This window comes from Panthera leo, chromosome B3, assembly GCF_018350215.1.
Source record: "Panthera leo isolate Ple1 chromosome B3, P.leo_Ple1_pat1.1, whole genome shotgun sequence".
Lineage (NCBI taxonomy): Eukaryota > Metazoa > Chordata > Mammalia > Carnivora > Felidae > Panthera > Panthera leo.
In genome coordinates this window covers 58,910,519-58,928,908 of record NC_056684.1, presented here as the reverse complement: position 1 = coordinate 58,928,908, position 18,390 = coordinate 58,910,519, and the positions used below count along the sequence as shown (strand labels likewise).

The 18,390-nt window shown below is 35.4% G+C and overlaps 1 protein-coding gene across 4 annotated transcripts in view; it reads left to right on the top strand.

The window, feature by feature from the left end:
- The window catches only part of GOLM2 (golgi membrane protein 2), a 104,495-nt gene that overhangs the window by 32,791 nt on the left and 53,314 nt on the right, over positions 1-18,390 (top strand). For 2 of the 4 annotated variants that reach the window (XM_042942170.1, XM_042942172.1), the window contains exons 2-6: positions 4,507-4,561; positions 10,599-10,701; positions 12,385-12,475; positions 14,515-14,656; positions 14,981-15,061. In XM_042942170.1, the coding sequence (XP_042798104.1) occupies positions 4,507-4,561; positions 10,599-10,701; positions 12,385-12,475; positions 14,515-14,656; positions 14,981-15,061 (472 nt within the window). Of the gene's footprint in view, positions 1-4,506; positions 4,562-10,598; positions 10,702-12,384; positions 12,476-14,511; positions 14,657-14,980; positions 15,062-18,390 lie in introns of all 4 variants that reach the window. The other 2 variants (XM_042942171.1, XM_042942169.1) reach the window with 1 other exon arrangement.

The following is an 18,390-nucleotide window of genomic DNA, read 5'->3' as shown; positions in this document are numbered from 1 at the left end:
CTAATTGCACATTATTGGAGAGCAGTTTTTAGTGATCATCTGATCACATAGCATTTGGTGTCCGTTTCTCCTGCTGCCTCTGCAGCTTTCCATCAGTGATCTCATTCCTGTGGCTTTAATTGCTATTCATATGCTAATGACTCTCAAATCGTTGGTGCCCAAGCTCCAGACCTATATATCCAGCTGACTACAAGATCTCTTCTCAGGTGTGTCACAAGTGCCTCATATTCAACAGGTCCAAATCTGTAAAAATCATCCCCCCACTCTCCCTCCCACCCCAAGTCTATTTCTCCTGTTTCCCTCTTGTGGAGTACTGCCACCTTACTCATCTAGTTTCCTACTTTAGAAATCTAAACATCATCCTTGCTGTTTCTTCTTTTACCCTTGTATCTAATCAATCAGCAAGATATTCATTCTTTCCCTTTAATAGTTCCCATGTATATTTATCTCTCTGTTCTCATTCTATTAGTTTAGACCAGAGGTTGGCAAACTTTTTCTATAAAGGACCGAATGGTAAATACGTTAGGCTTTGCAGGCCATATGGTCTTTGTCACAATCACTGTAGCTCCAAAGCAGCCGGACACAATATGTAAATGAACGGGTGTAGCTGTTTTCCATAAAACTTTATTTATAGACACTGAAATTCACATTGTGTATAATTCACAAAATATTCTTCTTCTTTTGCTTTCCTCCCACCCCTGTCCCAACCATTTTAAAATGTAAAAACCATCCTTAGTTTGTCATCCCTATGAAAACAGAAGCAGGCCAGATATGGCTCACAGGCCATAATTTGCCCACCCCTGTCTTAGACCACCATTTTCTCACCTGAAATACAACAGTAGTCTTCTACTCTCCTACCTGGTCTCCCTCTAGTCTTGTCCCTCTGGTCCACTTCTCTTACTGAAGCCAGGTTGACTTTTCTAAATTGCAAATTGGATTGCTCTACCTTGCTTGAAGTCCTTTAAAGGTTGACCATAGCCATGGGAATGTACCCACATTTTTTGGCAAGACCCTTCATAATGTGGACCTTGCTTACCTTTCTAGCCATGTTTCCTTGCCACATGTTTCTAGCAGCTTCCGCTGCTTAGAACTGCTTGCAGTTTCTGTAGTGTGTAGTATTTTTCACTTCTAAGTTTTGACACATCCCTTGAATATCTTTCCTCCTTACCCTCTGCCTACTTCACCTGGAAAAACACTACTCTTCCTACTGGACACATTTTAGCTATCATCTCCAGAAGCCTTTCCTCACTCCCCTAAGGTGTTTTATCCCCTAAGGATTTAAGTGCTTCTACTAAGTTCTCTTGTCATATCTGCAGAACCTAATAATAGCATTTATTTTGCTATATTATAATTAACTATTTGATTGCTTCCCCAAAATAATAAACTCCTTGAGTGCCTAGAATTTGTCCATTATTTTATTCCCAGTTTCACGTATGGTGCCTTATAATACCCTCGGCACTTCCATTTCTATCTTTTTGCATTAAAAAAATTGAGATATGGGAATGCAAGCTGGTGCAGCCACTCTGGAAAACAGTATGGAGGTTCCTCAAAGAATTAAAAATAGAACTACCCTACCACCCAGCAATTGCATTACTAGTTATCTATCTAAGGGATACAGGTGTGCTGTTTCGAAGAGGCACATGCACCTCAATGTTTATAGCAGCACTATCAACAATAGCCAAAATATGGACAGAGCCCAAATGTCCATCGATGGATGAACGGATAAAGAAGATGTGGTGTGTGTGTGTGTGTGTGTGTGTATATATATATATATATATATATATATATATATATATATATATATATATATAATGGAGTATTACTCAGCAATCAAAAAGAATGAAATCTTGCCATTTGCAACTATGTGGATGGAACTGGAGTGTATTATCTAAGCGGAATTAGTCAGAGAAAGATAAATATCATATGACTTCACTCATGAGGACTCTAAGATACAAAACAGATGAACATAAGGGAAGGGAAACAAAAATAATATAAAAACAGGGAGGGGGACAAAACATAAGAGACTCTTAAAATATGGAGAACAGAGGGTTACTAGAGGGATTGTGGGAGGGGGGATGGGCTAAATGGGTAAGGGGCATTAAGGAATCTACTCCTGAAATCATTGTTGTACTATATGCTAACTAATTTGGATGTAAATTTTAAAAAATTTAAATTAAAAAAATAATAAAATAAAATAGAGATATTCATATATCATAAAACTTACCCTTTTAAAGTATACACTTCAGTTTAGTTTTTAGTATATTGACAATACTGTGCAGCTATCACCACTAATTCAAGAACATTTTTTTTAAAGATTTTTTTTTAAGTGATCTCTACACCCAGCGTGGGGCTAGAACCCACAACACCAAGACCAGGAATCACGTGCTCTACCATTTGAGCCAGCCAGGTGCCCCCAGAACATTCTCATCACCACAAAAAGAAACCCCATGTCCTTTTGTGACTAGCTTCTTTTACTTAGCATATATGTTTTCAAGGCTTATCCATATTGTAGCAGGTAACAGTACTTCATTCCTTTTTATGACTGAATATCAACATTATATTTTAAGCTTCATTCTTCAAAGCTGCCAGGACTCTAGGGGAAGACCCAGTTAAGGCTGAAGGGCCCCTCCATGGTCTTTTTTCTCCAACCATCTTTCACACTGCTTTTCCTCCTGTATCATGTGCTATAGCCAAACAATATTTTGATCATATTTTCATACATGTCTCATGTTTTCTTGCCTTTGTACCTTTTCTTATGTTATCCTCTCTATCTGGAATGCCCTTTTCTACCTATTTACAATTTTTCCTAGCCTTCAATGACTAATTCAGGTAAAAATTCCTTCCCTGAAGCTTTCCTTGATCAGATCAGCTAAGAACCATCTCTGAATTCCTACAGTAAGTATACTGCTTTAGGTGCTAAACTTGCCTACTGATTCCTTGAGACTGCTCTCATGTTTTCCAATTTTTTTATACTCTCCCATTAGTACCTTGGTACAGTAATTTTTTAAAATGTAAATGAAAATGGCATGACCACTTTGGAAAAGGAGGAACCTCACTCTTGCACATTTATCCCAGAGAAATATCCTAGAAAACTAATATTCATGTAAAAATCAGTATACTGTTTTTTATAGCAGCTGTATTTGTAATAGCCAAAAAGTTGAAACCACCAACATGTTATACAGTAGTTGAATACTAAAGCAAACTGTAGTACATTCATATCATGGAATACTACTCAGTAATAAAGAGGAATGAACTATTGATATATGCAGCAACTATATGTTATACTGAGTAAAAAGAAATCTTAAAAGGCCACATATTATATGATTCCATTTATATAACATTCTTGAAATGACAAAATTGCAGAGTTGGGAAACAAATTAGTATTTACCAGGGTTTAGAAATAGTGTGAGGAAGGAGGATAGATTTGAATATAAAGGATAGTATGAGGGATATCTTTGCAATGATAGAATAGTTCTGAATCTTTGTTTTGGTGGTGGTTACGTGAGTGTGTGTGTGTGTGTGTGTGTGTGTGTGTGTGTGTGTGTGTGACTGTGTGTGTGTGTGTAAAAATGACATAGAATTATACATACACATTGTACCAGTGTCAGATTCCTGGTTTTGATGTTGTGTTATAGTTAGATAGGATGTATGTATTGGGGGAATTGGGTGAAGTGTATATGGGACTTCTCTGTGCTATCTTTGCAATTTCTTACAAATCTATAATTATTTTGAACTAAGAAGCTTAAAACTTTCTCTTTAGAGATTGAAAAGGTATTTATCATAATCATTTTGGCACTCATGGTCCTGCTTCTGATCACTATGAATCTGTGTATACTTTCAAAGTCAATTTACTTTTGAGGTTGACAAGAGAACCTGTTTGTAGTGATATTGTTGTTACATTTTACAATTGATACCTGTTTAAGCAAGATCTGGGACAGTGGTTCTTTGTGGATGACATCCTGGCTTTCAAAGACCTTGTCTTAATTTTTAAATTAAGTGCTAAGTTAAATTAAATTAGTTTGAGTCATATTTTGTTACAGTTTTAAGTTCCTATTGTTCTTGTCTACTGGATCTTGAAGGACAATGACCACAACAACAAGTCCTATGTAGTATCTGTTATCGTATGAGAGCTTGATAAGCATCAGTTACTTTTGATTTTGCATTAACTGATTCAAACAATTAATTCTTATTTTAACATAGAGTTAGTAAGAGGTTTCTTCTGGTAAGATTTTGAAAAAAGATACCATTAAGCAATGTTCAACTCAAATTTTTAAATGTTTGAAAGTTATTAGACTATATATTAAGTAAAATGAATATTCTTTTGCGAATTTAAAGTATTACAAAATCAAAATTTCTCTCTAATTCTTTTTGGAAAGAGGTGGGTATATATAACTTAAGGATTTTTCTTTTGTATTTATGATCAAACTTAAAGTGAATATCAGCAAAAAAGAGGAAATATGAGCAAAACTCCATATTCTGTAGTAAAATGAAAATTTTTTTTTTCAGATTAAACTACAGAGCAACATATCATATCAGATGGCAGATATACATCATTTAAAGGGTAAGAAAATTAATTACAGATTAAAGATAAACAAAGGTCACTAAATGTCTAATATCCTCAACAATTAAGAAATAGCTAGACAGCTAAATGAAATAAAAATTTTTGAACAAAGCTCCTTTGATGGCAAAATGTTTACTTTTTCTTAAGATATCATAAAAGAATTTTAATGTTGCTTTATACACATTAAAAGTTAAAATTTGTATTTTAATCTTGTATATAGACAGATTTCATACAATGAAATGTTACTGAAAGAAGCCTCAAAGAAAATTGAGGTATAGCTTCAAAAGCTATCAAATTTCTAGGGAAAGGGTAAGGGGTAATCCCTCTGTATTGTGTCCAACTGCTAAATAATCCATTCAGGTCTAGAGATGCTTTAGATGGGTCCTCCAGGCTTCATGTTTACCCTGGGAACAGAAAGAAACTCAGAACAGAAAGAAAACCTGGAAAGAAACCAGGAAGAAACCTGTAGATAGATAGATAGATAGATAGATAGATAGATAGATAGATAGATAGATAGATAGATATACTGTGTGTGTATTTGTGTGTGTGTGTGTATTTTTTCACTTAGATGAAGTGATAGGAAATGACTAAAGGTTTTATAAGAAATAATAGGTACGGTGAACAAGCTCTATGCTTTGCTTACATTACTTCATACCATCACCTGCCTGTGGAGTTTGGGACCTGAAGAGGACCCCTCTTCTCCCTCACACCCTTTGGTTACAACACTGTATGTATGTATGTATGTGTGTATATATATGGTGTTTATTTATTTATGAGAGATGTGTGCACACATGAGCGAGGAAAGGGCAGAAAGAAAGAATTTCTGGCGGACTCCGCACTGTCAGCACAGAGCCAGAACTTGAACTCGTGAACTGTGAGATCATGAGCTGAGCTGAAATCAAGATTGTCAGATGCTCAACTTACTGAGCCACCCAGGCACCCCTGTGATAAATATAACTCTATATTTATTTTGTTGTTTTTACATGTTTCTTTCTTTATTTTTAGAGAGAGAGTGCATGCATGCACATGGGTACATCACACACACACACACACACACACACACACACACACACACACACACACAACCAGGGCATGTAGAGCAGAGAGGGAGAGGGAAAGAGAGAATCCCAAGCAGGCTCCATGCAGTCATTGCAGAGCCCGGTGGACACTCACTGTGAGATCATGACCTGAGCTGAAATCAAGAGTCAGATCCTTAACCAACTGAGCCATCCAGGTGCCCCAACACTGTATATTTTAAAACTTGGCAGGCAGTGACTCTAAGTTTTTGTGTGTGGGTAATACATGCTCTGTAATTTCATAAATATATCTTTATTCTATTACAATTTTGACCCTCTTTAGGTGGAATTTGATAATAGATTTTTATGATCCTCTTGAAGAAGCCAACCTGAGCTGGCTTTGTAATTTATTGAAGTTTTTGCTTCTCACCTAGCAAATTATTAGGAATGTCTTATAACCTGAAAATAGAAATTATGATTATTTTTACTATGATGTAGAACAGCTTTGACATTCTCTTAAAAATTCACTTCCTGGGTGGCCACATTTGTTTTTGCTGCATTTGTGTCCGTGTTCTACTCTTTATGACTCACAGGATACATTAGGATGACACAGAAGATGCCACTCTGTCAGTGCTGTTTCCTGCTTGCTATTTTTACAAATGAGTCTGCTTGTCATCAAAGTATGTTTCTATTAAATAATAATAGATCAGTTGAATAAGAAGTCCAGTGCCTTCTGCTAGTCTACCTTATAAAAAATGACAGCCCATGTTACTGAGTAAAAGTCTTTATTGTACAGTGTGCATTGAAGTCGATCCCAAGATATTTTGAAAATTTTTTTATGATGCTCTTCAGCAGAATAAAAGGCTTTGATTTGAATTCATACCTCTACAAATTTTGGGTTTAGTGCAGTTACTCAAGCTTGCACTCTTAAGATTGAATTTCCTTTTAATGTGACTTTTGCTCCTTAGGAACTATTTTCGACTGAAGCAAACTTCTTGACAAGTCAACTATAAAATCCAGATTGGACTATTTTCTTTGAAAAATTAAAAAAAAATTTTTTTTAATGTTTGTTTATTTTTGAGAGAGAGACAGAGTATAAGCAGGGGAGGGGCAGAGACAGAGGGAGACACAGAAACTAAAGCAGGCTCCAGGCTCTGAGCTGTCAGCACAGAGCCCGATGTGAAGCTTGAACTCATGAGCAGTGAGATCATGACCTGAGCCAAAGTCGGATGCTTAACTGACTGAGCCACCTAGGCACCCTCGTTGAAATTAATACTAGATATGATGGAATTAATACACACTAAGACCTAAACCTTATGGTAGCTATTTTTTTGGGAAATGAAAGGAATGAGAGTTAGTTTTTGATCCCTGAGTTAACAAATTAACGTTCTAGTATACACCAATTTATCTTGAATGGCTCACCTTATTTTTATGCCTATTGCTGAGAAAATTTGAAATCAAAATTTTCTAGAAGTAAATTTTTTTTCTTTTTTTTGCTTTGAAAATTGGTCCTAGGCAACCCCTTTCTTAACTACATCCCTAATCTTTTGAAGTTAAATTGAAGGAGTATGGCCAGGCCTTTCTGTAACATACCCTGATGTTACTGTCAGAAGTAGAACATCCTGCACAATCAACTGTGGACCTGATCGTATGTTAAGTCACTTTGAGAATCCTGGTGTGGTGACCTGGAGCAGCCCCAGTAGACACAAGAGTATATTTGGGTCCAAAATAAAGAAAACACAAGGCAATCAGTTGAAAGTAAAATTGTGATGTAGGAAAACTTTGTCTTTAGTATTGCTCTCTGATCTGTTTATGTTTCCCCCTTTCAGGTCTTTGTATTGACTGGCTCAAATGACCAATTAGCTCCCTGCTTTATATAATCTTTTCTCTGTTTAAACAGGAAAGGTTTCGATGTTTTACATGGACTCACTCATATTGACGTTTTTGTTTTGTCAATTGTATTTTAAGCCTTTTATCTCAATTTAGAAATAAAACTTTACTTCTTGATAAAGGAATTACAAATGTTGTCAGTGACAAGCTTTGTGGGGAGAAGAGAACCATCCCAAATCTTAAAATCATAGTGAGCCTCAGGTTCATTCTGAAGGTAAACTTAGCTACTTCATTTATTTTACTGTGTAGGAAAAAGCCTGCATGAGTCCTAAAGCCCACCAATTGAGAGCCATTCTCTAGTAGCTGTTAGGTGGTGCTCTTTTTCTTTTTTTCTTTTTTCTTTTTTTTTTAATTGCAGTAACTTTAGTTTCAGAACCTTTCCTGCCTGAACACAGGTTCACTGAACTGGCTAACTCTATGTGTAAGCTACAAGGCCTTTTGTCACTGCCTCCTGCCGAGATCTCATTGTCTCTGTAGAATTGATATCCATGGCTGAGGCCATAGTTTCTGCTACCTCTAGTTGTCTAAATCTTAGGAGATGGGGCCAGGGACCAAGTAACAAACAGAATGTTTTATTCAGGGATACCTGGTATCATATTTGCTACTTTTATCTGAGGTGGAGTTAGTGGATGAAAAACTTTGGAGATCAGCCATGTTTACATATTGGAGAATTAATAGAGTAAAAAGGAATTTAAAATGTGGCTTGATTAAACTTAGAGAAAGGAATGGTGGTTACCGGGGGTTCGAGGGGTGGGGAAAGTGAGATGTTGGTTGAAGTATACAAACTCTCAGTTGTAAGATGAGTAAGTCTTGGGGATATAATAAACAATGTGGTGACTATGGTTAACAGCATTATATTATGTACCCGAAGATTGCTAAGAGAGTATATCTTAAATGATGATTATATGAGATGATGGAGGTGCTAGCTATTGCTTCAGTAGTAATTTCACAGTGTACAAGCGAATTAAATCAACATGTCGTATAGCTTACACTTATAAAATGTTATATCTAAAACATTTTTTTAAATAAAATAAGTGGCTTGAATGTATAAACATAATTATCAACTACAAGCATTTTATGTGAATCATTAACTTTTCACATTTGATTATTATACAAAAACTATTATTATGCATATTGTTTAACTATTTATCTGCCTCAACAAATATTCACCCAACTTTAAAATTTTTATTTGTTGTCATTGTCACAGTTATGATTCTACAATAAAATTTAGAAAATAGAGAAAAAAAAATACGCTCAGAATCCTACCACTAAACATAATCACTGGTAATACTTTGATGGATTTTTATTCTAATCTAGTTTTTTTACATGGATATAATTACATTGTAAATATTTGTTTACATTTGCTTTTTAAAAACTTAAATCCCAAGTATTTTTAGAGTGCCTTTAAAGTAATAAGACTAATTTTAGAAGTCTTCCATGAAAAGTAGATTTTATAATATTTGTACATTATGGTTACATACATTTTAGTCTTAATAGATGTTACCTATACCAAAAAGACCTCTGTTGCCATTTATACAAATTAAGACTTCTTTTTTTTTTTTTTAACTGGAAACTTTACTGTTACTTTTTTTTTTTAATTAAGACTTCCTTCTACTTTAGCTTACTTCTAAGGCTATTAGCTAATTTTTAAATCATGTATTTAAGAAACTGATATTTCTCTTCTCTGGCTGAATTACTTTTATTTGTAGGGTCACATGAAGAGGGACCAACTCTAGAAAATGTGGGGCCTGTGGTTATGTATTAAATGTTCACAAAAGAGCATCTGGCCCCACTTTTAATCTACTGTCCAGCTTAGAATTTCATGTTATTCGTTACAACTAAAACTTTCAGCTCTTGTCCAGGAATTATGAGCTTTGAGAATGCAATAGGGGTATATGGGGACCTAGCATTAGTAGCAAAACTAGAAATGAGATCTCACGTAATTGGCACCTTAAACTGGGAGTCAAATGTGATTTAGAATGAAAAAGAAACCTTGAATTCTTTATCCGTAGCCAATATATCTAAAAAACATGATTTCCCCCCACCTTTATAAACATTTTTATTTATTCTTGAGAGATAGAGCGTGAGTGAGGGAGGAGCAGAGAGAGAGGGAGACACAGAATCCAAAGCAGGCTCCAGGTTCTGAGCCATCAGCACAGAGCCCGATGTGGGGCTCGAACCCATGAACCGTGAGATCGTGACCTAAGCTGAAGTCAAATGCTTAACTGACTGAGCCACCGATGAGCACCCCCCTCCCAACTTTATAAAGCAGATAGGTTTATACAGTTAGGTAGGATTGGGTGCCTGGGTGGCTCAGTCAGTTAAGTGTCCAACTCTCAGTTTCAGCTCAGGTTATGATCTCACGGTTTCTTGAGTTTGAGGCCCACATCGGGCTGTGCACTGATGGTACGGAGCCTGTTTAAGATTCTGTCTCTCTCTCTCCCTCTCTCTCTGTCCCTCCCCTACTCATGCTGTCTCTGTCTCTCTCAAAATAAATAAACTTGAAAAAAAAATTTTTTTAAGTAGGATTTTGTTGTTGTTGTCACTGTTTCCACAAGTTAATATGTATCTACATAATATGACAAGATGTATAATTTTTTAATATTTCTGATTGATATAGAAACCACTGAGGCTATCTTATTTTTTTAAACAAATTTTATTGTCTATGCATATGTTATAAAAGGCAATTAGATTTATATAATTTATATAATTTAATATATATTTATTTATATAAATATAATTTATATAATTTAATTTATATATAATTTGTTTATATAATTTAATTTATATATTTTATATATAATTTATATAATTTAACTTAATTTTTATAATTTATACAATTCATATATTTTAATATATAATTTATATAATTTAATTTATATAATTTATGTAATTTAATATATTTATATAATTTATATATTTATATATAATTTATATAAATTTATATAATATATATTTATAATATATTTATATATTTATAATTTATATTTAATTTATATAGTTTAATTCCCTGAGAGTTTGAGTAAAGAAATTGAGAAGTGTATATAAGTTTTAAAAACCCCATAACTTCTCAATCAGAAACATTAGAGTAAGTAAATTTTATTCCTTTGATTCTTACATCGTGTGGATAGAGCAACTTGCTGAGCTTCGTCAGGAGTTTCTTCGACAAGAAGACCAGCTTCAGGACTATAGGAAGAACACTACTTACCTTGTGAAGAGGTTAGAATATGAGAGGTGAGATGCCATATAGCAACAAATAGTTATGAATCTGGAATATGTGTCCCACATTTGGACAATTTATTTCTTCCTCTCTGGCTTCTGTTTTTCTTCTTTAATTTTCTTAGGTCTTTTAAGTTCCTTTTCTCTTGTCTTCCTATGCCTCTTTGAAATCCAAACTCTTATTTTGGTATGTTAAACACCATGGGAATACCTTTTAGAAGATGTGTTTAGTCTGCCCATATAGTGGAGTACATTGTGAGTCAGAAAATCTTGCAAGGCCTGAGTTTCATTGCATTAAGTGTGCAAAGACTGAAAGAAGATTCTGTGGTTCTTTTTGAGGGGCATCCAGAAGATGAAGCCAATGCTGAGAGAAGTCCCCAGAATAAGCTGAGGGACTGGCACCAGCTGCTTCTTCTGTTTGGCATTTCAGTCCCCTCTTGTACATCTCTGCACTAAGTTGGTGGTAAGGTCAGGGAACCTCTTTGTAGCAATCACTCTTTAAAAATCTTTGTTACATCTTTAATCCATTTTATAGTAAAGGGTATTTTTTAGGACTGCATACCAAAAATTAGAAAGATTCACCATATTTTAGAACACCGTTTATCCATTTCTGATTTGTTACTCTTATAGGTTATCAGTATATTAACCTGACAGTATTCAATAATTTTCAGCATATCAATAGGATTAAAGAGTTAGCATATTCAGAGGTAATATATTATTCCAGCATGTTAATGTACCAAAGTTTGTTTAATCTCTCCCAATTGCTGGACTGTTGTAGTTTTCCTTATCTTACTGTTATGAATATCAGCTATAAAAATCTTTACGCAAAAAGGATTTTTCCCTCTTATGTTATTTCACTGGTGTATATTCTCAAATATAGAATTCCTGAGACAGAATTTTTTATTGTTTTGTTGCTTTTATCACATATGTGAAAGATTGCTTTCTATAATGGTTGTGCTAATTTATAATGTCAATGTTTCCCCATAGCCCCACCAACATTAGTTTCTACAATTTGGACTTAATTTTGCTAGTATAGAATAAAATACTATCATATATACATATAGGAAGTTTAATTGCATTTTTAATGGTTTAAGTTAACATTTTTCTGTAAATTTTTTAACTACTTGTTTCTTTTTGCATGAATGATATATTTGTATTCTTTGACCACTTGTCCAGTGGAAATTCCCAATCTTTATCTATTTTGTTCTTTCACATTTTCTCTTGATGACTCCATTCTGTCTTATTTATTGGTTTCTTTCATTCTAGCTCTTCTTATGGTTCATAGACTCTTACTATTGTGTTGAAAATGAGAACTGTTGGATGAATCGTCTGCTGCCACTCCTTATCACCTCTTATAATTCTAGGTTTTCTCAATTATTACTGTATTTTGGTCTCATGGTTTTCTCTTCTGTGACTGAAGTTGGCTTTGATAATTATTTCTTTATAAATAAGATTTATAAAAATAGTTTTTATCTTTGTAATTTCTGTTAATTAGCCTTAACAGTATTTTTTATACTCTATTAAAGATTCAAATATTCTAGGAATTTTGACTGTGATCTATTTTTATGCCTGCTTTGTCCTTTTGTGCCCACTCTGCTGCTAACTGAATGCTTTATAAATGTATATTTTCCACTGCTAGACAACTTTGAGAAGTCAATCCAAGATAATATAGCCTAAAAGAATGACTTTGTAATTTAGTTTTCAGTGTGGCCAACAGATCAAGGAGTTAAGAGCACAGCATGAAGAAAATATTAAAAAGTTAGCAGACCAGTTTTTGCAGGAACAAAAGGTAAATTTTTTTTAACAAAAGGTAAATTTAAAAAATACTTAAATCAAAATACATTCTTGTTATAAATCTTGTAATTTAAATATGTGCTTTTAAAATAAAAATATGTACTTTTGTCATAAAACATTATATTTTTAAGTATTCTAGCCTGCCTAATTAAAAAAAATGACTTACAGTGTTTTTATTGTTGAGTGAATTAGACATTTGCAAAAAGACAATGTCAACTCTTAAAACCAATTTTGAGCTAAATGTTTTTCTTTTTTAAAATTTTTTTAATGTTTATTTTTGAGAGAGAGAGAGACAGAGCGAGAGCATGTGAGGGGCAGAGAGAGAGGGAGTCACAGAATCTGAAGCAGGCTCCAGGTTCTGAGCTGTCAGCACAGAGCCCGACACAGGGCTGGAACCCACAAACCACGAGATCATGACCTGAGCCGAAGTCGGACACTCAACCGACTAAGCCACCCAGGAGCCCCAATTTTGAGTTAAATGTTTTTATCTGACTTTTAAAAATAATTTTTGCTATTAATATATTTCTCAGATGGTAAAGTGGATACAACTTTACTGACAAATCTTTTTTTTTTTAATTTACGTTTATTTATTTATTTGAGAGAGAAAAGCACACATGAGCAGGGAAGGGGCAAAGAGAGAGAGAGGGAAAATCCCAAGTAGGCTCCATGCTATCAGTGCAGAGCCCACTGTGAGGCTCAATCCCATGATCCGTGAGCTCATACCCTGAGCCAAAATCAAGAGTCAGGCATTTAACCAACTGAGCCACCCAGGCGCCTCTGGACGTTAGATTCGAAAGCAGTTTGTAAACAGTGAAGCACAGTGCAAATGTTTATTGTTAATTTTGTCTGCCAGACACACTGGAATACCTGTACCTGATTGTCAAAACACTTTTTTCTTCTTTATTGTGACAAATTCTTACAGTTTGGCTCTTGTTTTTCCAAATTTCCTGTCGATTTTTTTAATGTTACTGTTTTTTATAACGTTACTAATGGTTACATTGCATGCTGTTTTAGAGTTGACAAAACATTTCTATATACATTAAGTAATTAAGTACAAGGACCTATGTGGCAACATTAGCATGTGTATTTAACTCCTTGCCTCTCCCATTTTTTCACTGAGGCCACTCAACCAGTATAAAAGACAAAACTGGTTCACCGATAGAATTGAGTCAGGCCTAACCAGGTCCAAAGATTGAAGTTTCCAAGGAGATGATAGGGTTAGACGCATGTTGAAAGGAATACTGACTGGGGCGCCTGGGTGGCTCAGTCGGTTAAGCGGCCGACTTCGACTCAGGTCATGATCTCACGGTTCGTGAGTTCGAGCCCCACGTCGGGCTCTGTGCTGACAGCTCAGAGCCTGGAGCCTGTTTCAGATTCTGTGTCTCCCTCTGTCTGACCCTCCCCCGTTCATGCTCTGTCTCTCTCTGTCTCAAAAATAAATAAACGTTAAAAAAAAAAAAAAAAGAAAGGAATACTGACCTGTGTATTGTTCTGCCATTACTTCCTTTGCTTGGGTGGCCAGTGCACCTAGGAGGAAATTTGCCTGTTTTCTACCCTTGCTGTTTCTGCTACTGGAAAAGCTTGACAATGTCATTAACCATCTTATCACACTTAAGGGGGCTTCCATGTGCCAACCTCCTGTAGTCTGCCATCCTGCTCGATTACAACACAGGCCTATAGAGAACTCACCCTGCCCACAGCCCCTAGGACAATGCCCAACCGTAGGCCAGTGCTCAGCAAGACTATCTTCTTGCAGAATCATTCCCTCAGCATAGCCAGAGAGAATTACCTCTGCCTAACATCTTAGACCATTTACTATAATTAGAAACTTTAAAAAGTGTTAGTCTTTGATTTTTTATTAGGTATAAAAACTGAACAGAAAATAATATATCCCACATCTTCAAGTGTTTGGAATTTGGACCCATAGTATATGTTTCAAAAAATGAGCTGTTTCAGAACATTTAATTAGTAGTTGTGTTAATTGTTTAATCTTGAACTGAAAAATATTGACTGTTACCAAATCTTTAACAGCAGGAGACAAACAAGTTTGATTCAAAAGATGGAAACGAGTTGGGAATAAACAATCATGCAGTACCTAAAAACATTCCAAAAGTACCTGAGAATGCTGCAGATAAGAATGAAGAACCCTCAAGCAATCATATTCCACATGGGAAAGGTATTACTATTATTTTGTTTTGTATTAATAGGATATTGACTTTTTGGATATTCTCATTTTGAAGTGAGCATTTTCAGTCATAAAGAATACTGTTTGATTTTAGTTCAGTTTTGAATAGGTGTCAGTGCTGTTTCACATTTGAATATTTTGACAGACGAAAAAAAGAGTAAATTGTTTCAGAGTTATAGCTATGTCCAAAGCAAGATATAAAGATATGCAGTCAGTGTAGCCTGTTGCTTTAGAAACTGATTATTACATTCCTTCAAATCACTTTGAATTTATATAAGGAAAACTAAAGAATTATATCTTTCGTTACTTGGGCAGAACAAATCAAACAAGGTGGTGATGCGGGAATGCCTGGAATAGAAGAGAATGACCTTGCAAAAGTTGAAGATCTTCCTACCAGTAAGTAAAAGTTATCAGACTATTTACCCTACTCTCTTTTTGAGTAAAAATCATAATCACTTGGGAAAAGTCCTAGGTCTCTGGAAGATTGATGTGTCTGTTAATTAACTACCTATTAATTGCCCAGACTTGTTTAGGATGCAATTGTTTTAAAAAATTTTGCTAAAATGTATAAAGTCCTTGTTTTTGCCTTGATAAGAGTGAACCATATTTGAACATTTTCTTGATTCAAAGTTACTGCTTAGACAGTTAAACTATGTCAGAGCCATTTGTGATTACTAAAAGTGAGTATACCTCATTTCTATGAGACCAAATGTTCCCAGATTGCTGTGTTGTTGGTGTGCTTTAATAAGGCATGGTAATACCCTTATATAGGTTTTTAGGACTTTGCTTGTCCTTTCAGTTATTTACGCCACAGTTTAAATAGTTTATTCCTGGGGCACCTGTGTGGCTCAGTAGATAAAGCATCTGACTTCAGCTCAGGTCATGATCTCACGGTTAGTGAGTTTGAGCCCCAGGTCGGTCTGTGTGCTGACAGCTCAGAGCCTGGAGCCTGCTTCAGATTCTGTGTCTTCCTCTCTCTCTGCCCCTCCCCAACTTGCACTCTGTCTCTCTCTCTCTGTCTCTCAAAAATAAAAACTAGGGGTGCCTAGGTGGCTCAGTTGGTTAAGCATTCAACTTTGGCCCAGGTCACGATCTGGCAGTTTGTGAGTTTGAGCCCCACCTCAGGCTCTGTGCTGACAGCTCTGAGCCTGGAGCCTGCTTTGGATTCTGTGTCTCCTTCTCTCTCTGTCCCTCCCCCACTCTCACTCTGTCTCTCTGTCTCTCTCTCAAAAATAAATAAACTTTAAAAAATTAAAAAAAAATAAATGAATAAATAAATAGTTCCCTATTTTTTCTTTTTCTTCTTTTATGGTCACTTCTGTTCAGTGTCTGTTTCTTTCTTCATTAATGTGTCTGCTCCTTATCCATTTCCACTTGAGGTCTGAATCACTCCTGGTATCCTAGTCCTGTTCAGTGTTTGGGTTTTTTTTTTTTTCCATGTCTCTTTGTTTTTCTTACCATTTCTATGTTTCTTTGTTACCATAGATACCTCTCCCTGCTGACTCCAATTTATTATGTTGAAAAATTGGAAATAACAGCATGTCTTTGATTTTTCCTGACTGTTTTTATTCCTTTTCAATCTTAGGGTTCCCTTGTGTGGTTATAGCTCACTGTATGTGGCTGAAATTGCTGTGTGTCTGAGGTCCAAATGAAAGACTATTAGTCCTTTCATTTGTATGGTTGTTTTCTCAGATTCTTTTCTGTCCATATTCTTTTGGGTTTCCAATTCATAGTATATGCCCCTAAAATAAAGACAAGGACAAGAGCAATACCAGGAATTTAAAAATACAGAGTCAGGGACTCCTGGGTAGCTCAGTTGCTTAAGCATCCGACTTTGGCATGGGTTATGATCTCATGGCTTTTGAGTTCGAGCCCTGTGCTAAAAGTGTGGAACCTGCTTGAGATTCTCTCTTCCCTGTCTCTCTGCCCCTTCTCTGCTTGTGCATGTTCTCTCTCTCTCTCTCAAAATAAATAAATAAATACTTTTTAAAAATACAGAGTTAGAATGAGCATGATTTGTTTGTGAAGCAATGAAGTTATCCAGTGATTCTTAAAATGTGGTCCTTGGCAGTAGTATCCTAAGATTACTTTGTTAGAAATGTAATGTTAGATTCTTAGGTCCCATTTTAGACATACTGAATGAGAAATTCATGGGATGGAGCCTAGCAATCTCTGTGTTTTAACAAGCTTTCCAGGTGAATCTGATCTATGCTAAGGTTTTAGAACCACTGGCTCAACATTAATTTGATGTTGAGAACAAGGACCATGTATTATTCTGAATTTTGTAGTACTTACTCTAGTCTTAGACTCACTAAGTTTTAGCTTGATTAATCTTCTTTACATTGCCCTTAGTTACTCTCTTTTAAATTTTTTTTAAGTGTTCTATTATTTATTTTTGAAAGAGAGAGAGACTGAGTGTGAGCAGGGAAGGTGCATAGAGAGAGGGAAACACACAGTCCACAGCAGGCTCCAGGCTCTGAGCTGTCAACACAGAGCCTGATGCAGGGATCAAACTCATAAGCGGTGAGAGAGATCATGACCCGAGTGAGCCGCCCAGGCGTCCCACCCTTAGTTATTTTTTAAGCTTCTCCCAAAGTTTTGCCAAGGATAAACTGCAGGTTTCTAGTATATAGAAATACCCAATTCAGATATGTGAGCAAGCATGCATTTATTTTTCATGTCACATATATATACAAAAATATGTTTGTGTTGAAATTTATAAATTTCAACCTTTTTGTCTAGTTTTCAAGCTAAAATGTTACCATTGCTAGTCTAAGTGTGTAGTGTCTCAATTTATTTTCTCATTGGTCCACTGTCATAATTTATTACCTGGCCACCAAAGATTCCAGAATTAGAGTAACATGAAAGGGGAATGCAAGAGGTCTTAGATCTCTTATCTAGACCATTTTTAGGTATATTGTCCTTATCAGACAGAGGTTTTCAGACGTCTTTCACATATGAATTGCTTTAATAGGGCAAAAATCCTATCTTGCTGCTTCTGCTTGATTAAAAAAAGCACACAGGGGCGCCTGGGTAGCTCAGTCAGTTAAGCGTCTGACTTTGGCCCAGGTCATGATCTCATGATTCGTGAGTTGACGCCCCACATCAGGCTCTGTGCTGACAGCTCAGAGCCTGGAGCCTGCTTTGGATTCTGTGTCTCCTTCTCTTTCTCTGCCCCTCCCCTGCTTGCACTCTGTTTTTCTCTCTCTCTAAAAAGTAAACATTAAAAAAAATTTCTTTTTAAAGCACACAACCATTTCATTAGAATGAATAGAGATGAATAATACTTTTGATAAGATGCCAACAAATTCATGTCTGATTTTTACGGTATGAATTAGCCGTATTGATTCATATAATGGTCGTAGCACTAGAGTTTAGAATGGAAAGAACACAAAAAATGTATACATTTTGTGTAAATTATCATTGATACTAAAATTATCTGTATATGTAGACACTGTCTACACTGTCATGGCATTTAGAGGCTTCCTCTGGATTAATTTTTCTTTATCTTTGATTTTCTGTAGTTTGAAATAATATGCTGTGATGTAGTTTTTTGGGGGCATGTAGTTTGCTTGGTGTTCTCTGAGCTTCCTGGATCTATGATTTGGTGTCTGACATTGATTTGGGGGGATTCTCAGTCATTATTGTTTTAAATATTCCTTCTGATCTTTTTTCTCTTCTCCTTCTAGTATTCCCATTATGCATGTGTTTACACTTATATTTGT